Source organism: Girardinichthys multiradiatus, chromosome 13 (assembly GCF_021462225.1).
Source record: "Girardinichthys multiradiatus isolate DD_20200921_A chromosome 13, DD_fGirMul_XY1, whole genome shotgun sequence".
In the NCBI taxonomy this organism is placed as follows: domain Eukaryota; kingdom Metazoa; phylum Chordata; class Actinopteri; order Cyprinodontiformes; family Goodeidae; genus Girardinichthys; species Girardinichthys multiradiatus.
The window spans coordinates 33,050,332-33,074,026 of record NC_061806.1 but is presented as its reverse complement, the minus strand read 5'-3'; the positions used below and the strand labels follow the sequence as shown (position 1 = coordinate 33,074,026).

Sequence of the window (23,695 nt, the reverse complement as noted above, 5' to 3'; positions counted from 1 at the left end):
TCTGTGACCCAAGGTTCTTCTATCATGAGAATCTCTTATCAGTCCTAACTTGTCTAGCAGAGATGGCTATCCACAAAAAAATGTTTAAATTTGCTGACTTAAAATAATTTTAAGTTCAATGGTGTCCTTAGTTTTGTTGCTAATACCCCTGAATGCAGTGTCCAGTGGTATGCCACTTTCATAAGAATGGTATTTAAAAAACGGGTTTAATTAACTAACCCATTAGAGTTGTGCTGGAGTTCTTCAGTCAACAGCAAACTATGAATTACTAAAATTTAGAATAGGTTGACAAATTTAAGGCATCTCATTCCTCAAAAGTAAAACATATATTATATAATTTTACATGGCGACACTAATTTGTACTTGATGGAATGAGTGAGTCCAAAAATCCAGACTGAAGAGTGGCAACAAAAAAAAATCACATTAAGATTAAACCCATGTGTATGTCTGAAAATTAAAGAGGAGAAAATGAGGAGAAAAACAGAATTTTTTATGTCAATCAACTAAATATAAGTTTAACTCTAGTCGAGTCTTTAATAGGTTGTTTTTATGACATTGTAACCAAAGAAGCTTACATGTGGTGGCACTTCCTCTCAGGGCATCGCTGGCAGAGTTGCGGTAGACAGCAAAAACAGCCACCTGGTACTCTGTGAGGGAGTTCAGATAGGTCAGCTCCACGCTGTTTTCTGTCCCCACAACCACCTGAAAGACACCCACAAAATCAGCCTGGATCTTGCTGTGCTGCTTTACAGTCACTCAAAAAAAACTGTTTCATACAAAGCATGGCAACCTCCACATTTTTTGCCAATCCTGACTATAAATATGGACAGGTTTAGGTGAGTAGCTGTGTTCTTTTATTCACTTTCTAATTTATACAGATTTACAAAAAATAGCTTTACTTGAATGCCATTCTCTTGTCTTTCCCGTTTTGAAGAGTAACCATGAGAAAAGTGCCTTTGTGTTAGGTCATGTTTATAGACCAGGAAGTCTTGGATTACTAATAAAACTGCCAAGATACTCTGATCAACAAAAAAAAAAACTAACATTTAAAATGATAAAAATACTTCAGTAACACTTCTTTAATAGGAACTCTTAGGGGTAACTGTTAGTAAGATTAGTTTGTTTTAAACATTGTAACAAATCTTTACCAGGAGTGCTAATAAATGTGGAGAGTTTTGGAAACATGAAAGATTACGATCCCAGTTTCAAATTGCTCTGGTTTTCTCTAGCAAGATTTCCTCGATTGCAAATACACCACTTGCTACTGTAAATTTTATTTCCTTAAAAAGATCAGAAAAAGATTAGCTTCGATGAAATCCCACACTGCAATTAAGAAACAACCGGAAAAAATTAAGAGAGAATAAGGTTTAGTTAAATCAACTCTTACTATATGATGGTAATATTGAGCACATACAGGGGTTGGACAATGAAACTTAAACACCTTCTTGCAGGATAGTGGCCAGGTCACTACGTGATCCTGGTGGAGGAAAATGTTTCCTGACTCGCTCCTCCAAAACACCCCAAAGTGGCTCAATAATATTTAGATCTGGTGACTGTGCAGGCCATGGGAGATGTTCAACTTCACTTTCATGTTCATCAAACCAATCTTTCACCAGTCTTGCTGTGTGTATTGGTGCATTGTCATCCTGATACACGGCACCGCCTTCAGGATACAATGTTTGAACCATTGGATGCACATGGTCCTCAAGAATGGTTTGGTAGTCCTTGGCAGTGACGCGCCCATCTAGCACAACTATTGGGCCAATGGAATGCCATGATATGGCAGCCCAAACCATCACTGATGCACCCCCATTATTCACTCTGGTCATGCAACAATCTGGATGGTACGCTTCTTTGGGGCTTCTCCACACCGTAACTCTCCCGGAACAATACACGTTTCACATTGTCCACAGCCCAAGATGTGCGCTCCTTGCACCATTGAAACCGACGTTTGGCATTGGCATGAGTGACCAAAGGTTTGGTTATAGCAGCCTGGCCGTGTGTATTGACCCTGTGGAGCTCCCGACGGACAGTTCTGGTGGAAACAGGAGAGTTGAGGTGCACATTTAATTCGGCCGTGATTTGGGCAGCCGTGGTTTTATGTTTTTTGGATACAATCCGGGTTAGCACCCGAACATCCCTTTCAGACGGCTTCCTCTTGCGTCCACAGTTAATCCTGTTGGATGTGGTTCGTCCTTCTTGGTGGTATGCTGACATTACCCTGGATACCGTGGCTCTTGATACATCACAAAGACTTGCTGTCTTGGTCACAGATGCGCCAGCAAGACGTGCATCAACAATTTGTCCTCTTGTGAACTCTGGTATGTCACCCATAATGTTGTGTGCATTTCAATATTTTGAGCAAAACTGTGTTCTTACCCTGCTAATTGAACCTTCACACTCTGCTCTTACTGATGCAATGTGCAATCAATGAAGAATGGCTACCAGGCTGGTCCAATTTAGCCATGAAACCTCCCACACTAAAATGACAGGTGTTTCAGTTTCATTGTCCAACCCCTGTACACTAACTGGTAAAAACTGTCCCAATGACAACAATAAACAGGTCTAAATGTGTGTTGACTAATACCTCAAATCAGCTCTGGAGCAACAGTAAATTTTCTTTTTATCACCTTGTTTTTTAGCATATTAATGTTTTCAATGTTCCCACCTCTCTAACAGCTGGAACATTAGGGTGGATAATATCTAGTTTACCTCAGTATTAAGAGGCACTTGATTTTATGATTCCCTAATGGCAAATTCCACAGAACAGTCCCCATTTATTATGCAGATCACTCTAAGAAATTAAATTGTTAAGGTGACCCTGAAAGGATTAGCAGAGCAGCTTTAATTAAAAATGCCATCATTAAATCAGCACTTAGGTCTTTTATTTGGCTTGTGCTGGGAAATCAGCAACAAAGTAATATCAATTAAGGCGTCAAAAGAAAACACTCAGAGACTCAAGACTAGATGACATCTAGGGCTGCTCAAACATGGGAGATATTGTGATCAAAATTATTTTGGTCAAATCTGAAATTGCAAATATTTAGCACAATTAGGCCCCTTCACAGCAGAGACACGAGAATTAAAATAATTTAAAATCGGACACATCGCTTTGGTAGGGTCTTGGAGAGATCTTTAGAAGTAATCAGAGATCCTTCCCATCATACATGATGGATCGCGAGAATTCCCCAACGGTTTTGGAAGTTCATTAAACTTCGGTAGGGAGGTTGTGATGGTTTTTATTATGATGGTGGCAATATATCAGGGTCCCAGGTGAGGCAATGAGTAACCTGGTAGCAGCAGTGACCGGTTATTCACAAAGCATGGCCCAGGTGCACCAACATGGAATTGTCATCAGAGAAGTTGAAACAGGACAGGCCATAACGTTGTAGCGTCAGACTAAGTCTACAACCTTATGGCAACCACACTGGGCTGGTGTTAGACCTCCAATGGAATAGAAGTGCCAGATGAGGACAAGTCCCCAGAACTCCAAACTGCACATAGGCTCAATGCTGAAAGACTGAGCGAAATTGTGTTTTGCGACAATTTAATTGTCATTATTTTTCTTATTCTATCAAAGAGAAGTCCTCGCATGATATTTGGCGATGAAAAGGACATGATGCAATGCAATTCATAAAGAAAAAAAAAAAAGAAAGTAAAATCAGATTTATTTGACAAAATATTGTTAATCCAATAGCTGTGTCCCACGCCTGCTCTCCAGTGGGAATGGTCAAATATTCACTTAAACACACTTCTAAACCTTGACAGTAGTCTTCCCAGAATACTGGAAGTTGTTTTAGCAGCGGAGTGCGAGCCAACGCATACTAAAGTGTTTCTATTAGGGAAGAGATGTTAGTAAAGTTTATGTGTCTTCATGCGTGAGCCAAGCAAAGTGATCCTATGCTTTTGATAATAAAATGTGCACTTTACACAGAATTTCTGTGTAGTACAGCAAAAAGATTATTGTTTTCCTTCTGAAATGAGATTTTTCTAAGCACATTTGCACAGGCATGACATTCTTGGAGACTGAGAGGAGGTTGTGATCTGGTGTGAAGGGAACCTTACTTAATGAGTTTAGAAACACATTGTAGTATAAGCACTATATATTATAGTCCTTGAGTGTTAGGCTTTGCTTCTTATTTGTATTTCTTATTATGTTTCATATTCTTTGCTATGATCAACGTTTATCTTCAGTTAGGTGTTTTCGTATATATTATTTGTGCTTAGTTTCTTAGTTTATTCCATGTGTAATGTAGTTTTTTCCCTTAGGTTTATATTTGTCTTTTTCTTCTTTACTTTGTGTTCTGCATATGTCTGTATAGTCTTAGTCTCTTCCCTCGGTTGCTCAGCCTTCTCTCTGCACTGCCACCTTGGCAATTAAGCTCAGTCTATCCACCTGTGTCTGCCAATTTCCTTGATCTCTCTTACCTGTGTCTCCATGCCTGCTCTTCTCTTTTCCCCTGTATTTAAGCCCGCTCGCTGTCATTATTTCTTACTGGTTCCTTCCGTTTACTTAATGCTCCCACTGCTTGTTTAAACTGCCTTTTTATGACCGGTCCATTTCCTGAATGTTGTGTTAGTTTGTTTTCATGCAAGACTGTTTTTCTAAGTTCTTTCCATTTTAATTTATTAAAACGTTCTTCTTTACTTCAATTCTGCTCTGCCTTCGAGTCCTTTGTAACAAAATTATAAGAAACAAATTTTGAGAGCAGTTGTAAAATTTAATGGCATACAACATTTCAAGCCATTTTCTTTTTCTTACTGCTGTTGATTATTTTGTTTTTGTCCTTGCATCCTTGGAGTCAGTGTCAAAATTAAAACAAATTGGATTAGTCGCTCACAACTGATAACTTCTTGTTATTCAGATGGATACATTCTAGCTAAGTTGAGTATTCAATGTAGTAGAAGTAAATATACTATTACAAATTGGGATAATATATGTAAAACAGAGTAAGAAATTTCAGAATCATATCTACAATTATGTAAATATGGAAGAAATACACATTTATAGTTGAAATAAAAATATAATAGAGCCCAGATACTTTTTCTTCTGGTTGTCCTCCACTGGCGGGATAGTAAACCACTCGATATTTCTCCACTTGGCCTGGTGCGTGAGTCCACCTCACCCGGAAACTCCGGGCTGTTATCTCCGATGTCACAAGATTACGAGGGGGTGCAATGGAGGTGACGGGTGGAGATGGCTCTCCTTCCCCTGCAGAATATAAAGATGAAACTGAAAATGCTACATGCAATGTTCAATTCACAACAATAATATAAACACAAGTGACACGAAACAAATACTAAAACTGTTAATTCAAACCGATATATAACTGATAGGCACTAAAATTTTATTGCCTGAGCTGAACCTTTTATTTTCTTGTCGAGCTGATCCACACGGTCACAGAGTGCTTTGGTGAGACCTTCCACGATGTCGCTCATCACACTGAAGTCTGCCACGTTGTAGACGTGAGTCTCCTCAGGAGGAGATGCAATTGCTTTCAGCTCGTTTTCATCTGCGTTTTTAACACCTGAAAGGAGACGAAAGCATAAATTGAGAGAGGGAAATTTAGACTGTGAGGCAGAAAACACATTAAAGGTGCTGCGGATGGGTTTCTGATGATGCAACAAGGACACGAAAAAATGAAGTCTTTCATTTTGCAAAATTGTTTGTCATACTGAGAAGCATCTGTCTGGGAAAATTTCAGATTCATGAATGTGGTGCTGGAAAGTAAGTCATACATTTTTTTTAACTAAATTTTGTTTTTTACATAATTGCTGACAGCTTTTTCCCTCTATTTTTGTTTCAGCTTGTGTAAAACAAGCCAAATAAAAAATACCATATTACTCAACTTATATTTTGTATAAAACGCTATGCAGACACTCAGTCTCCACTGATGAAGATTTAATTTTAAGCATACCAAACCTTTGTTCTGATTTGTTGTTTCTGATTTATTTAGCTAACAGTTATTTGACTACTTGGGGCACTAACAGACTGTGCAAAACATTGAACTCTCATCCCATAAATTGATTAATAAGTATGAAAAAAAGATTTGTGTTAATACAGATAAGACATACCAATAGCAAACAGTTCTATCCCAGCATCCTTCAGGCTTCGGGCAGGAGGAATCACATCGTCTTGGGACTTCCCATCAGTGATGAGGATTCCTATTTTTGGAACACCAGGCCGGGACCCAGATTCTGCTTTGAAACTGTTTTCCAATATAAATGTGAGAGCCAGACCTGCATTGTTGAAAACAGCACAAAGTCAGAATCTAGTTTATTTAACAACACACTTAAAACCATATTTTGGGTTTATATTAATGGGACTGTAAAAGGGAATTCCTAACATACTGGCAGAATTTAAAGAAACCTTTTCAACAGAAGACTACAAAAAGCTGTAAGTGAGGCTTTAAGAAGAGATGGCACTAGAAGGTTACAATGACAGGAAGTGACTGCTTTATAGGTTTAGAATAGTAAAAAACTAGGCTGTTTTTACCTAGCTCAGGAGCTCCACAAAAAAGCAAAGTGAAAACAAACACTATTGACAATATTAAATAGAAGCAGTAAAGAAAAGGTTATAAACCTACTACACCCCCCCAAAATAAATACAATGAACAAAACAAATCCAATAAAGTAATAGATAATAATGAGTAAAATGCTTCAACAGACATTAAGAACTGTAAAAGTTGATTAACTGCAAAATTGGGCCAATAAGCAGATATTATACTGCTTAATTACAAAAAATGGACATACACTGTAAGTGTTATTATTTAAGAGAATAATTATTTACTTATTTAATTAAGTAGGTAATGTGTTTTCCCTTTGTCAAAAGGTGGATAGATAATTCGGTTGTTAACTGATTGCATTATTCGGTGAGCTAAATAACCGAAAAGGAGAAGTGAAAAATAGGATTGAGATTGGAAAGAGAAAGAAGACAAAATGTCTTGGAGGAGTAGGAGAGGTTGAGAAAAAACAGCATTTCAAAAAAATTACGTTTTAACACATTTCAACATTTTTCTTCTTCCAAGCAGCCATTGTAATTTTAAAATAATGTTAGAAGAACTCCAGCAAAAGACAAGAATTTCACTTATTATTGTGCAACTAATACTAAACATCAGATGTTTACTTAGTTTTAGTTTGCCTTTGTGAAAACCAGACAATGCACCTACCATTTTTTCAAGCTATATGTAAATAAGAGTTAACCCAAGATTTAAAAAAAAAAGGAACTGAAAGAATCCAATCCTGGATTGGTTGAAATAATAATGCACATTTCTAAGAAGGACATTTGTAAGAAATGCAACTTGTCTAACCACATAATATCTTATGCTATGCACATAACATCACAATGACCTGCAGATGATTCAGAGTCAACAATCAATAGATAAAGACAATTTCCTTAAAATAAAAAATTCACAGGTAATCCCTCTTGTTAGTGTAGTGTATGCAACATTTTATGCGCAAAGATACTATTTAGCAATTTTCTTCTGCAGAGTATCATACCAGCATTGATAGTCTGCAAAAGTCCTTTTTGTCATCCTGACCTTCTCTTTCACAGTCTCATCTGATCAGCAAAGGTTGTTATTGAGTCTATAAATACCAACTTGAAATTAACTGCACCGGAGTGAATTTAATAAACAGGGGTTGCAAACTGGCTTAATTCCAGTTCCACATCTGAGTGTCATCTGTTTGCTCATCTGTGTTTGGAAGACTATAATAACTGGAAAGTAGGGTGAGAATTTGCTTGGCGCCATACCTGTCAGTGTGTTTCCTCCTTTATAGGGCAGGTTTTTCACAGCCTCTATCACAGCCTCTTTGGTGGTGTGAGCATTCAGATGCCACTCGATCCTGGGATCTCCACTGTACTGAGCAAGTCCTGCATGGGATAGTAGAATATAAGATGTTGCTCAAACGAATGTAAAAGAAAATCTAAAACAAAACTCCTCACCAATCCTCGTCTTATCAAATTCCACAGAGAAGGCATTGACCAGGTTTTCCAGAAAGGCTCGAACTAGTCTGAAGTTAATGCGACCGATACTCCAAGAGCCATCCACCAGAATCACAATGTCGGCTATGGCAGGAGTCTTGCACATGAATCCATCTTCAGCTGACAAAGTAAAAAAAGAAAAGGACAAAATAAGAAGATTGATATTTCTAAAAGAGAAAAATGTAAAACTAAACCCAAAAAGACTTCATGTCCAGCAATTAGATCTGCAGCTTCTGTCCTAAAATATTACAAAGTGTTTCATTAATTCTAATTCACTTCAACACAGTATAATTTAACCCCAGAGGGAAAAGGCGCTTTGTTTCAGCAATAACGGCTCACTCTGTTGTTTGCCTCAATAGTTTACTGGGTGATAAAGCAGACCAGGTTCTAATGAGGCAACAGCAGTTCATTTACAAACGCTCGTACAGCAAACAAAGTGAGTTGAAGGCCAGCAGAACTGGGAAACGGCTCTATTTCAACAGAGCAGTTCTGGAAACCTCTGAGATGAGGTCACAGTGGAAAAGCAATGACTGTTTATATATGTATATATATGTATATACATATATATACATATATATACATATATATATGTATGTATATGTGGACCTTATGGTAAGCTTCTGTAGCTGCTGGCACATAATTTATTATCCTAAAGATTTTGGAGAATATTTCTTTCAGGTCACAGCATGTTTTAAACTTTCACAGGACTGGAGCGTATTTTAAGAGTGAGTGATCGGAGAGCTGGCAGCGGCATTCTTCAACAGTCATTTCATTCATCGATGACAGGAACTTAGAGGAGTATCACTTCTGGCAAGTCTCTGCAGTGTTGGAATGTGAGCCTCCACCCTGGTTTGCTTCAAGAGTCTGAGCAGTGATTAAATATATATTTGATGGGTAGATGGAAGCTGTGACACAGGAGACACAATTAGGAAAGTGCAGTTGAATGGATAAAATTTGAGGCTTTATGATGTTTGATATTGGCTTGTTGGAGGAACAGGTAATCAACCTCTTTTTGGGATGGTTTAGCAAACTAATTTAATTCAAAGTATTGGGATCAGTTTTTGCTGTGTTTCCATTGATAATATTTGATTAGTTTAAATGAGGGTTGCGAAATTCTGAGAATTTTGAAAATTTTCAGTGGAAATGAATGAGAATTTATGGGAATAAACCAGGAATTTTGACTGCGGGAGGTTGGTACATATTAGGGATTTTAAATATATTCTGAAAAATAAAACTTTCCATAACCTCAACAAAGACAACAACATTTCAAGCAAGTCCACTTCAGTAAATCTATGCTATTTGTCAATCACATGCACATAGCGCACTACTTACTGTAGGGCTACATGCCTCAATCACATACAATGATTTCTGGAACCCAGAACCATTGAGGCCACACATCTGAGTCCGTAAACTACATAAAGTGATCACAGATTTAATATCTTTTAACGAGTGTATGATAAATTTTAAATGTTCATATATCACGTGTCTGTCTATGATGAAGTTTGCTTAAACTTTCCTAATTTTAAATTAATTCATGAAGCAAAAACCTATTTTCTTCTGGCCTTCATGCTACGAGTAACATAATTACAAAGATAACATTTGAAAATATCTTTTGTATCACTTCAACAGCAGTCTCTGTGTGTGTATTCTATAGAAAGTGGAGAGCCTTTAGATTTTATAAGACTGTCAACATTTCCAAATGTTTTCAGGGAAAGTTTAAAAGCTCAAAAAGATGAATCAGAGAAACTTTGCTTTAATCTATTCAATCTTTGTATCTGCTGAAAATATTGTTCTGTCTTGCTCTCTTGACACATAAGAGACAGAATTCATCAACTCTGCCAGAAAGAACATTTGAGGCCTTATGATATTTTTTGTCATTTATATAGGGGAACTGTTCTCAGACATGTCATAAAAATATATTTTCCTTTTAAACAGCTTCTTATGACTGTGCATCCTTTACCTTCACTGTTAAACACCTCACTGATACTGAAAATAGCTCATTTTGAGCTGACATTCTTCAGTTCCAGCTTTCCTACCAAAGAGTGTTATTGACACAACATGGTAGCACATGTGTTCAATGATCCATAACATAGACAATTTTTTAATTTCCAACTGGCCGGTCATAGGTCAGGGCAGACCAAACAGAAAATACACCAGTTTTGACTCCAATTTTAAACAGTTAACAAATTTAACTTTTGTCCTTCTTTTCTTTCTGACAGAACACCCCTGAATTCGACCAGTAAATGAAACAGTGTGGCTAAAAGTATTGGCTCATCTGCTCTGTTGAATAAGGAATGAAATAAATCCTTGTGTCTACATCACTAGACTGTCTTTAAAAACACTCAAACATTTCAAACAATATCCGCTTTTCTAAAATATCAAACTGACAAAAACACAAAATGTTTACATTCATTCAATTTCGGACTCAAATGCTAGTGCTTGTTTCCTGTTGGACTTTATCAGAAAATAAAGTAATATAATACAGAAATACACATGGCAATCCCTGGATGAAACACGTAAAGAGGAAGGATTTAAACCAATTTAATGCAAGCATGGAAGGATGTATCTCAGTCGGTGCAGGAAGTAAAACTGAGAAGCCAAACAGGGCTTTAAAGCTTTAACCAACGAGGTTTCCTTTAGAAGCCAAGACTGTGAAAGACTGGCACCTGGACCGATGGTGAAAAGGAAAAAGAGAGGGGAGGAAACAAAAGGAAGAGCCATGATTCAATATTACAGGCTGATACTGCTAAAGTATATCTGTGGTAAATAACAATGCTGTTTCCTTTGGCTTCATTTCCAACTCCTACCCATTTATTATTTCCTATTGTCTGGGAGAATGCTCAATCAACACTCCTGCAGTAACACCATAATTAGGCCTAGTCTGTTGTGTTACAAGTGCTGTCTTGGTAAAGGTCCTCATTTCCGCCCAACTAAAAAAAAGTGTGAAACTGCTGGAAAGAGAACTAATACCTTCGTAGGATCTTTTGGACAAAACAGTTTGAGGAACTAGGAAGCTATTTTCATTTTGGCCGGAAAGCAACATATCGCTAAGGAATATATTATAGTTGCATTTTACTGAATTAATTGTGTAATATAACCAGAAACTGGTTGGCTGTCAATTTCATTCATGTAATTCCTTTGTCACAAAGGGTTGTGTCGATCCATTCATGTTTGGTTGATAAATTTTCAGAAAGGTTAATGTTATGTTGGCATATGTACACTAATTTCAGTCAGTCAGTCAGTCATTTTCTACCGCTTTTTCCATAGTGGGTCGACAGGAAGCTCATGACTATTTTCAGGAGTCTATGGGCAGGAGGCGGGGTACACCCTGGACAGGTCGCCAGTCCATTGCAGCTACACTAATTTCGATAAGAATTCAAATGTCGAACCAAACAATGTAAGCTTTTGACTTCTGAACCCAAAAATATCTTTACATTTAAAGTGCAGAAGATGCAGAAAAAGCTATAAAATTCTTCTTCTTTGTTAAAAATCCACTAAAACACAAAGAGTAACAGAAGGATCTTTTGGCTAGTATACCTCAGCTGATTTTTATAGTGTGCTGCTTCAGACGTCAAACCATGCTGGGGTTTTGTCCATGAATATGGAAAGAATGATGGAAGATATGGACTGAAAGGTTGACCAGTCATCCGGCCATCTACTCCCAAGTTTTCATATTCCCTGTTATTTTATCCAGCTCATCTGGGGGCAGCAAAGCATTCCCTATCCACCAGTGAGATTTTATCTCTGCAGATAAAACTTGGTCTGCCCTCAGGTCTCGTTCCATTAGGACATGTACAGAATACCTAAGCAGGTATTCAGAACACATCCTTACCAGATTCTCACAGCACCTCAACCGATTCCTTTGGATGCAGGAGAACAGCAATCCAAGACAGAATTTAAGGCAAATAGCCAAGTACCTCAAACTATCACTACAATAGGAGTGTCCAGCCATTTGCTGAGAAAGCTCTATCAGCTGCTTGAAACATGAAAGATCATCTTAGTCACTACCAAAAGCTAATGACTTTAGGTCTGTCTGGGACATGGATCTAATTGTAAATTGACAGTTTCACTATCAGCTGAACTCTCACTTCACCATGACAGAACAGCACAATGTCTGCATTTTCTGCTGCATTCTACCCCAACTTGTTATCAAACCCTGGAATATTTTTATTGCTCCGTCTGGGGCAGTAATTCGGTTCCAACTCAAAGCTTGGTCCAGCTAACAACCAAGCTGCTAAAATAAAAAGATTAAACTGTCTTAATAAAGGAAAATGCCTTGATTAGTCCAACGTCCTGACCACCATTTAACCACAATGTTTGATCACCTACGTTAGAGCTATCCTGTTAAAGGTCACAGCCTACAACAACATCTTATAGAAATATTTTATTGATTTGTTTACGAAATTAGTGTTTACTTACAATGAGATTTATATGAAAGACAATCATAAATGTTGGAAAAATCTGGTCAATTCTGAGAGTTTGATAAAGAGAGTTTCGCACCTCAATCAATGAGGTGGTTATGCAAGGTTAATAATTATTATGCTGGCAGCTATGTTGTTTACCTCCATTTCAGAAACATTCTGACATTAAAACGTATGTGTGCAAACTAGTATCTTCAGTTTATATGAAGACACATAAACTGCAGATTGACTTCACATTTCAACAGAGAAAGCTTTAGCGTGAAAAAGAATGTATGAAATGCATAAGCCAATGAACTATAAGAGAAAAGAAAACTAAGACAGCAAATTTACTCATATATTCTTAACAAGACAGCCACTAGCAGAAATATCTCTAAAGCTGCATCTTTAAAGGTTAAAAAGTCAAAGTTGGAGGCACAACCTTAGACAGTGGATGTCAGGAGTATAAGGCAGAGGAGGTGACCTTAGTCGCCAAAGTATAAACAGTATTTTAATGAGTGCTTTGTGTTTACTGGCATTCTTATACATATTAATGTCCTGAAAAGCAGCCAGTGTTCAATTACCATTGTAGGTAATTGAACAAAAACAGCTAAAAAGTTATATTTCCATGCTCAGTAGCTATGGTTTCAAAATTGTTTGTATCCACGTTTCACATTACTGGTATTATTTTAGCTTAACCCATAAGGCATACTGTATGCTTCAAGAAATCTCCATGCATGCAGCACCTTGCAAAAGTATTCATTCCTCTTCATGATGCTGTTTTATAACTCATGTTCTATAGGCAATAGAACCTTCAAATTTATACTGAGAATAAATTGCATACAGTTTGATTGTATTTTATTTTCTTGTTCTGCATTACTTTGTGTTGGTCTACCACAAAAGATAGTAAATTGAAAATGGTCTGAACTTGTATAGGGCTTTATCTAGTACCCAGAGCCCTTTACACTACAAGCAGTCATTCACCCTTTCATACACACATTCACACACTGACAGTGGTGAGCTACAATGTAGCCACAGCTGCCCTGGAGCACACTGACAGAAGTGAGGCCGCCCCTAGATCCCAAAAACGAAATCAACAGGTGTGAATACTTTTTTCAGGCACTGGGAAAGAGAAAAACGTATACACCTAAGCTAAAAGGTACGGGCAGACCAGAAGTGGCGCAATTGCAAAGTTAATAGCTTCAATGTCAAAGGTCACATATAGTTCCTTTAGGCCTGTTCCAAAATACAGGGGTTGGACAATGAAACTGAAACACCTGGTTTTAGACCACAATAATTTATTAGTATGGTGTAGGGCCTCCTTTTGCGGCCAATACAGTGTCAATTCGTCTTGGGAATGACATATACAAGTCCTGCACAGTGGTCAGAAGAATTTTAAGCCATTCTTCTTGCAGGATAGTGGCCAGGTCACTACGTGATACTGGTGGAGGAAAACGTTTCCTGACTCGCTCCTCCAAAACACCCCAAAGTGGCTCGATAATATTTAGATCTGGTGACTGTGCAGGCCATGGGAGATGTTCAACCTCACTTTCATGTTCATCAAACCAATCTTTCACCAGTCTTGCTGTGTGTATTGGTGCACTGTCATCCTGATACACGGCACCGCCTTCAGGATACAATGTTTCAACCATTGGATGCAAACCTCAAGAATGGTTTGGTAGTCCTTGGTAGTGACGCGCCCATCTAGCACAAGTATTGGGCCAAGGGAATGCCATGATATGGCAGCCCAAACATCACTGATCCACCCCCATGCTTCACTCTGGGCATGCAACAGTCTGGGTGGTACGCTTCTATGGGGCATTTCCACACCGTAACTCTCCCGGATGTGGGGAAAACAGTAAAGGTGGACTCATCAGAGAACAATACATGTTTCACATTGTCCACAGCCCAAGATTTGCGCTCCTTGCACCATTGAAACCGACGTTTGGCATTGGCATGAGTGACCAAAGGTTTGGCTATAGAAGTCCGCCGTGTATATTGACCCTGTGGAGCTCCCGACGGACAGTTCTGGTGGAAACAGGAGAGTTGAGGTGCACATTTAATTCTGCCGTGATTTGGGCAGCCGTGGTTTTATGTTTTTGGATACAATCCGGGTTAGCACCCAAACATCCCCTCTGGTATGTCACCCATAATGTTGTGTGCATTTCAATATTTTGAGCAAAACTGTGCTCTTACCCTGCTAATTGAACCTTCACACTCTGCTCTTACTGGTGCAATGTGCAATCAATGAAGACTGGCTACCAGGCTGGTCCAATTTAGCCATGAAACCTTCAGTTTCATTGTCCAACCCCTGTATATATGAAGACACAAGCTGATTTACATGCTTTGAAGACAAAAGGTCAGCTGCTTTGGTTTCCATCACTCCACAATGGTGATAAAGCAAAAGTAAGAAATTGCATATCAAAGCTAATCTGTTTTCACTTGTTCACCCATGAACACAGCAAGGCTGTTTACTTTGGCACATAATCAGATGCAATTTTCATCACAAGGGACTGGTGAAAGATAATTAGTAAAATGTTTTTTTTTAAACCAAATAATAAATATGGATATAACCAGAACAGCAGGTAAAAACAAATCGTCTAAATAAACCACATTGATGGGTTTTTATTCATCTATTGATTTCACTTTACTGTTTTTGCTTTTTTGTTTATTAGCACTTATATACATATATAGCAGCATCTTATAAGGATATGCATCTCTTAAATAGTCATTCTTAGTAAAATAGAGATATATCCTAAAAAAGAACAACTAAAAGCAATACATGTAAAAATAAAAAGTTCATTTCTAACACCAAACAATAGAGCCAATAGCATTAGTGCTTCAGAAGGCAATCAACCGTCAGAAACAAGCATTTTCTTAGTCTATTTGTAAATGAACATCATCACTGCTAAAATAATTTCAAACAGGAACAAAACAACGCACAGAAGTAGACTTCATTTTATTTGAAAGTTTCAATGTATAAACTTTTCCACTGGTCTCATATCATCCTTTTCAGAAATGTGTTTTTTCCTTAATGTATTTTCCAGAAATATGGTTTGTAACATTTGCTTCCATGCTTCAGAGCGATGACCTGGTTGCAATACATGGATGCTTATGCAGATGTCTGAAAAAGACAGAAAGTGTATATGTAGTTATTTTGGAATGATACATAAATACATTTACAGAAAATATAAACATAAAATATTCCCACATGTAAATCTAACTCTGTACAAAAGCAATTACTGGTAAATTTATTAGCCCAAATCCAAAGTATTCATTATTTCTCATCAACTCAGTTTGTTTAGTTAAAACAAAACACAGACCCTTTAAATTCAATGGTTTAAAACAGTTTAAAATGGTTTATTTGGAACTTTTGGTGTGGTTACTTTTGCACAAACCCATTATTTTGGCATTGTCCTTGTTGAATAAATAATGACATGATGTAATGTGTGTTTTAAGGGCTATCTGGTCAGTATCTAACCAAAGCAAGAGCTGGGTCCACATTCTCAGGAAAAGCCATAAAGTTGCTGAAAAAGGGTTTTGAGCAGCAGAGCTTGATTTGCCTCATATTTAGGAAAATATGACTTAGGCAATTATTCTATGAAGCTGATGATATGCAATCAGACCAATTACTCTTGTTAAATGTTCTGTTCTGTCAGAGCTCCACCGGCTCCCCATCAAGTTCCGTATAGACTTTAAAATCATTCTTCTCACTTTCAAGGTTGTCCATGATCTCGCTCCACCTTATCTATCCCATCTTCTCAACGTTGCTACTCCCTCTCGCACTCTCAGATCGTCCTCGTCTATTCACCCGATTGTTCCCTCTGCCCGTTTCACCACCATGGGGGGTAGAGCTTTCAGCCGCTCTGCTCCTCGGCTCAGGAACTCTCTACCGACCCGATTTAAGGAACATAAATTCACTTTCTCAATTCAAATCTTCACTAAAGACGCACTTGTTTAGGACTGCCTTCTGCACTTGATTATTTCGCACTGTTACATTTTAACTGCTTGATCGCTGTGTTTATATTTTTATTTTATTTTTTATTTGTTCTGGTTTTTAATATTGATTTGTATTCATTGTAAGGTGACCTTGAGTGCCAGAAAGGCGCCTATTAAATAAAATGTATTATTATCATAAATAATAAAAATTATTATTATTATTATAATTGTCATTAATTAGTCAAAGAAATTTGTTAATTGACACTTAATATAAATGTATAAGCACCTGGAAAAATCCTTTTTCTTAACAAAGAAAAATATAAACAGGATTGCATTTATTTATCAGACAGTTGTTTTCAAAGTTCATTAGTCATAGAGAGAATTAAGACACTCTAATAAACAGTCAGGGGAAATCCGACCACTGAACCATCTGAACTTCAGTTACCCCAGAAGAGATTAAAAAACACACAACCAAAACTATACTTCAGATGATTATGTGTTCTTTATATGTTCTATTGTTCAATTTGTTTAGAACCATAACAGTGTATCTGAAAGCATTACTTTCATGAAAACATTGGCATCCACATGTTTTTCTCCACATGGCATTACTTATTACAAAAATTGATAATTGATATTAACTACCTTTAGCAAGACTTTTTTTCGGCCTGTCAACCATCTCTTTGGTATCCAGAAACATCTTATATATCATTCTTATCTACACTTAATCTTTCTCAACCACATTGGATGGATCCCTTAAAACATATCCTGTTGCAGGTTTAAAGACAGCCAATGGCAGATCCTTCTGCTTTTTTATTTCCTCAGAATCTGGAATCAACGTGCACCCTTTGTAATGTCCAAGATTCCTTAGCAGGCTCAATAAATCTGAGGATGTTATGCATCACAATATTAAGGCCAGACAACACCTGGACTAGTAAATGGTGATGAATCAACATCTTCGATGCAGGCACAGAAATGCTTACATGGCCATCTCAGAAGCACACTTTTCAAAGGAAGTGTGCTATCGTCGTCTGCATAGTTGAAATAGTTTGAATCTATCTTCCGTTTCATCTGGATCATTATGAACCAAGAAACTTTGTTACCAGTATCATTAAAAAGAAAGATTACATCAATGTTGAGGAGAAACATTTAGTCAGCAGAAACTGTTTACCTCGTGCATCATCAGACCTTTACAGGGTAATCCATAAAACAAGGCAAAGTATGCATTTCAAAATCGTCAGTGAAATGATGAAATGTCCCATTAGGTTAAAACACTAAATGCTTTAGCACATTTTTTCCTCTAAAACATTTTTGTCTCAAAGTATTAAAAGCCACTGAGTAATCCAAGCAAATACTGTATGTCATCCATAGTTTAACACAGCTTTTTAACACAGTTACATGTTCATAAAGCAAATAGGATATTTTGGATTAAATGGGAGTATAGAATACAAGCCATGAAAAAAAAAAAACTAACAAAAACATTAATCCCAGTATTGTAATTAATGTTTGACTTATAAACATGCTCAGTTTAGAATAATTAGCACTGCCAACACATTTGATGTTGATTCTTCTAATACCAAACATTACCAACTTCATCAACTTCAAAAACCCTTTCAGAGGCATTGCTTGCTTAGAAACCACCATCCATCACTTTGGTGAAATCTGCCATGTCAGAAGGCTATAGAAGAGGCTATATTTTACAAGGGAACTTTACCTTGATGGAGGTTTTACTTTTATCTGTTCAATAAAGTACTAAAAAACACACCATAGCAGAAAGAGAAAATGCTCCACAATCCTCACTGATGGTTAAAATCCTTCAAATCATGTTAAATAACACTGCACAAGTTATTTTACTCAGTTGAGTACATAGATGGTAATCGTGCTTAGAGTATTTTTAACAATGTTTTGGTTCACAACAGATTGTGTCAGCAATGCAAGATGTGCAAATCATGTGGTTACAGTGCTGTTTAAAGGATGATGAACTACACTAAGCCTTTCTTTAAATGCTACCACAATGTTGTCACAAATTTTCTGCTACATGAACTCTTTAAACATTTTCATCAGAAACGTTTTGTACTCATGGGGAGATTTTTTGCTTTATTTCCATAAATCTGTAAAGAAAAAACAGTCTAATATGAGGGGAAAAGATTAAGTCACAGGAAGTCCCACCAGGTCTACAGTCAAGTAACAGCAGGGGTGAGAGCAAGCTGCGGTCCGCAGTCACACTACACGCGTGACCTTCGTGAGTGTGCGACACAAAGAAAACATTTCAGGAGAAAAAGAAAGCCAAGTTACTGTGACTTTCACTGAAACTTTAACTTCACACTCAGAAAATATCATGCATTATATTTATGAAGCATCAGGTCAAATCTTACAGCACCACCTTTATGTATTGAAGGTGAATACAGCTGTTAACTGTGAGCAAGCATTTCCATTTCCATGTGTATGAAAGAAATGGTATAAACACATCAGTCTGACAGATAATCTTGTCTGTTTCACACACAAAATACAGAAATCAAAAAACTCCTTCCATGATTCTCGATCAATACTATAAAAGATCAAACATATTTCCATGTCTTATTTGGTTGTAAAATGACAGTTTGCCATCTTCCATTTTTCTTTATTTCTTTTCTGAAAAACATCTACAGTCAAAATAGAAGCAATCTGCTAGAAACAGATACTTCCTTATGTTGCAGTATGCACTTAGGTAATTAAATTGTATATGTAAATTCCATTTTCTTTTAACAAAGCAAATACTCCTCACTAAATCAGAAAGAATAAATATGTTCAATGTTTTGGGGTTCTTCTTAGCAGCAAAAGGACTTTTGTCCTGCATCTCTATGGAACATATTCACTCTTTCAACATCCTGTTAATAAGAGAAGTGAGATGCAACTAAAGACATAAGCATTGCACACATAAGATAAGAAAATTAGATTCTTTGTGACACGATAAGAGGCACAGGAACTTTGATCTAAGGTTGGCACAATGGCACAATGCAAGAAAAGATATGATTAATATTTTGGAGTGCTAAACCAAATAGAGTGAAGAGTGAAAATGTGATCTCAAAAGCAAAAAAGAAAATGAATCCACAGCAGAATAAAGAGAAAGTTAAGAAAGAGCAAAAACGTCTGTGATCAAGTAAAAAATATTTCATAGAAGATTGATAGTAGGAGTGAGGTTTAGGAAAAATTTAAATTTGAGAAAAAGAGTCAGAATGGAAATAAATATAGAAATACTGAAAGAATAAAAGTCAATGCTCTAATATAAGGTTCAGATGTAGGGATGTCCAACATTAAGGGGTAAAAAGGGAAAAAAAAATCAGGATGAATAGAAAACCAAAATAAAACGGAAAGAAGAAAGATCTACAGGCATGAGAGAACTCTGCCAAAGAACAAACTGTCATCGTGTGCTAAAAAACCTTCAGGGAAAAGCTCTCTGGAGTGATAATCGGGACACAGAAACAAAGCCTGAAACAAACAAAAAAGGAAAAACTAAAAAGTTTCTACACCAATAAACAGAAACACAAATTGTTTTCCCAAAATGGGAAAAGTGCAGAAAATGCAGCACTTCAAGGCAGACAAAAAGAAAAGGATAAAACAGAACATTTTGAGGTCATCTAACTGTCTCAATAAGTGAAACACTTGTTAAATAAACTATTAAACATTACATAATAAACTTGTAAATAAGCTGTTTGTTGCAGCCAACAAAAAGTCCCTGGAGAATAGCTCACATTTCAAGCAGTTTTAATGAAATGTGTAATGTGCAGAACATTTTCAACTGTATTTCTGCTTTAGATAAGATTCACTTTGTGCTCCAGGTTTTTCCTTTGAATGTTGCTTTGCAAAGATGTGGGCTTGCTCACGTTTAGGTTTGACAATTGTATGTTTTGGGGTTTTTTTGCATTTATGAAAAACAAAAACGTCCTTTTAGTTTTTTCAGATGTTACATGTGAGTTTACATTTTTATTTTCACTAAAGTTTAAGAAACATATTTCTTGTAGGTTAAATTGTCTAGAGAATCTCCATGGTTTGCGTATTATAAAGATAAAAAATGTTGTCGTTCTGCTGTGTTCTGGCTACCAGGTGTCAAAGTGTATACTGAGCATTGGTCAGTTGGTTGGTTTCATACGGAAACCATTTGCTGCTCTGTCTCCTTCTTGCTACCATCTGACTTCCCTAATTTCTCTTTCAAATCTAAATGAGGTTATCACAGTGTCAAATAGAAGATGATGGAGCCTCAGTTGCTCTGGAACCTCACTGCTTTGCCAGCATTGTTGAAACCGCCCACCCTAGCTAAAGACTGCCTTGCTCCTGTCTTAGTTTCACTAAATCAACTTCCCCTCCTTCCCTGGCCTTCCAAGTGCCCTACACAGATGATTTATTGGTGCATCATTCATCTTTATCTGTAGTGTAGCAGATAGACATTCCTTCAGCTGGCAAATCCTGCTGTGTCCGTCTTCCTAATGTGTTGCCTGCCGTTGATGGACCGTGCATATTGAAAGCGTTCCAGTAGCTTTGCCATGTTTCCAGTCAATTCCAGACTCAACTATGTCTGATGTCTGTGCATTCATTACTGCATTGCCCATGTGGTCTAATTACTTGGATAGCCTATCTTTGTTAAACATGCGGCCTGTCTAATTTATCACATTTTCCCCAAAAAGTCAAGTTAGTGTAATTTACATTGCTATATATATATATATATTGATACCACATACATCACTTAAAACGTAGGAAAACAGACTTCCAATCAGTTTTATGTGGATGGAACTGATAATGTTGAATTGGCAGTCTGGAAACAGTTAGCATGTAAACCCTTATCCTGCTTCATTGTCCCAAACTCAATCTAAATTCAGCAACATACTGAAGATATCATTTTTCATTCATACCAAACTTCATTCCATGCTCAGATTATAATTGAACAATAGAGACTTTAGCTATCTCAAAGTTCAGTGATTTTTAAAACACAGATTAAATTTTGTCACATATTAAAGGCTGACATTAAACTATCAAAGAGTTTTAGAAATTATTTCAAATACACAGTTCTGGTTATATACAACTATACAGTTAAGCCCAAAATTAAATCTACCCCTGCAAGATTTAGTTCTCTAGAAAGTATCTCTAGAAACATGTTTCTTCTGACTGGAAACAATATTAATGTTTTCCAGTGGTCCAGTCAGAGTCCCAACTTGAATCTGCTAGATAATCTGTAAAGGGAGTTAAAGATTAGGGTGATGGCAAGGAGGCCTTCCAACATCACAGCCTTGGAGCTCTTTTTGATGATGTTGATGATTTCCTAAACATAAATCATCAAAATACCAGTGGAAACATGCAAAAAGCTGCTCCAGCATTTATAAGAAGGTTTTGGTTGTTGAAGTGCCAATAAGGATTTTTCTACTCAATATTCGAAAGAGTATAAATAATTTTAAGATCACTGTATTAGGATGTAAATAAGAAAACATTTTTGACCACAATTATTATCCTTTTAAATGGTTTTATTATATTTTAGAGATTTCTGTCTCTTTTTCTATCACAAACAAACTTCTTAGTTGCAGGAAAACAATTTTTTATCTATTTAGAGGTATGAATACTTTTAGGCTTTATATGCCAGTATCAAATACTAGACTTAACACCTTTGTATTTACAAATGCATATCCAGATTATTCAGACAGCTGACTCAAAGTTCAGTTTTGAGAACAGCACAAAACCCCAACTTTTCTTTCTATTCCACACTGTAGGCATAAGTACATAAAACTTTAATTGTTTTCATTTATCTTGAGAAGTTTTCTCAACTCAAACGAAATGTTTTTCAAAACAAATATTTGCCTTTTTAGAAAAAGATTTTATTATATAAAATGTATATCTCAAGTTAAAGAACACTAATTCATTCTCCAAAAGGAGAGAGAGGGAAAGATCTGCAGTCTTCCTCAGGTTCATAAACAGAAAACTAAAGACAAAAAAATAATCCCCATATACAAAAATGGAGATAAACATCAATATTCCAACTATAGACCCGTATCTCTTTTTACAAAATTCTCCGAAATTTTAAGAAAAACTGATTAATAGTAGACTGGATACATTCTGAGAAAAACCTAAATAATTACTGAAAGTCAATATGGTTTCAGATCAAAACCATCAACAAAACTAGTTATACTGGAAGCATTAGAAAACATAACAACTGCTGTGGATGAGAAGAAAATGTATTTTGAGATTAAAAAAGGTTTTGACACAATAAATCATGATTTACTGTAAAAAAAAAAAAAAACTGGAATGCTACCGGATTAGAGGACTTGTTTTACAATGGGTTAAACGTTATTTTGGTGCCAGAACGCAGTATGTGAAACTGGCAGATGTGAGTTCTTAGTGTAAAGCTCAGTTTTGGGTCCGACATTCTTTATAATTTATGTAAATTATTTCTATATTGCACAATGCTAAACATGTCAAATGAAAAACACTCCGCATTCTGTACTGTTGCTTAGTTTTACCGTATTTAGGTTACTGTGGAGAGGTTGAGGAAACAACTACAAAACAACACTACAGTCATTAGTCACACTTTTAAAAAGAGCATCAAGAGTTATTAACAGGGCTTGGATCATACTAAAAACCCATATTTACATAATCATACAGATAAAACGTATTGACATTGTTAAACTACAAACTGCTGTGTTAATGCATAAAGCTAAAATAACCAACTGCCAAAAAAATTATTTAAAATTATTCAAGAAAAGGGAAGGAGTTTAGGCATTAAGAGGTTTGTTAGTATAAAACACAGATGATTAGAACAACAAAGAAATGTTTCTGTATGTCTGTTGGTGGGCTGAAGCCTTTGAACAGCCTGAATGTGGAGCCTAAGTAATGTCCAAAGATGAAACAATTTAAAACATGATATAAAAAGATGATTATACATGAATATCAGACTTGAATAATTATTAGTATTATTGCTATCATTATTTTCATTTTTTTTTACCCTTTATATTGCTGTTCATTGTATTATTGTCTTCAGATGATCGTCATGGGGGTTTTGGGAATGCATTTTATTATTTATTTATCATTTTTTCTCTCTCACACTTTTTTGTTGTTCTGCACACATTTGGTATGAAATTAGGGATGTTTTACATGATGAATAAGAAGTGCAGTGGGAATAAGGAAGCAGGAAAAGGGGTGGGTTAGTAGGTTTTTACTTCCGTCCACTCCTTTGAGCATGGGAATATAGTTTATTGGTAAATATTACTCTTATTATTTGCTGTTACGTTCAATAAAATTTTGAAAGGAAAAAAAATGAATCCACATGCACCTTTATTTCTCTAAACTTCTATATCTGCATCAAACTGAGGAGTTCTATCAGCTGCTGGTGCCCTATTGGTATTCAGATCAACAGCCA

At 36.5% G+C, this 23,695-nt stretch overlaps 1 protein-coding gene across 6 annotated transcripts in view; it reads right to left on the bottom strand.

Moving 5' to 3' along the window:
* The window catches only part of LOC124879176 (collagen alpha-1(XIV) chain-like), a 262,372-nt gene that overhangs the window by 183,272 nt on the left and 55,405 nt on the right, over positions 1-23,695 (bottom strand). For all 6 annotated transcript variants that reach the window (XM_047383584.1, XM_047383586.1, XM_047383590.1 and 3 more), the window contains 6 exons: positions 7,946-8,104; positions 7,754-7,873; positions 6,076-6,240; positions 5,367-5,528; positions 5,043-5,212; positions 576-702 (listed from right to left, as the gene is read on the bottom strand). In XM_047383584.1, coding sequence (XP_047239540.1) covers positions 576-702; positions 5,043-5,212; positions 5,367-5,528; positions 6,076-6,240; positions 7,754-7,873; positions 7,946-8,104 — 903 coding nt within the window. The remainder of the gene's footprint in view (positions 1-575; positions 703-5,042; positions 5,213-5,366; positions 5,529-6,075; positions 6,241-7,753; positions 7,874-7,945; positions 8,105-23,695) is intronic.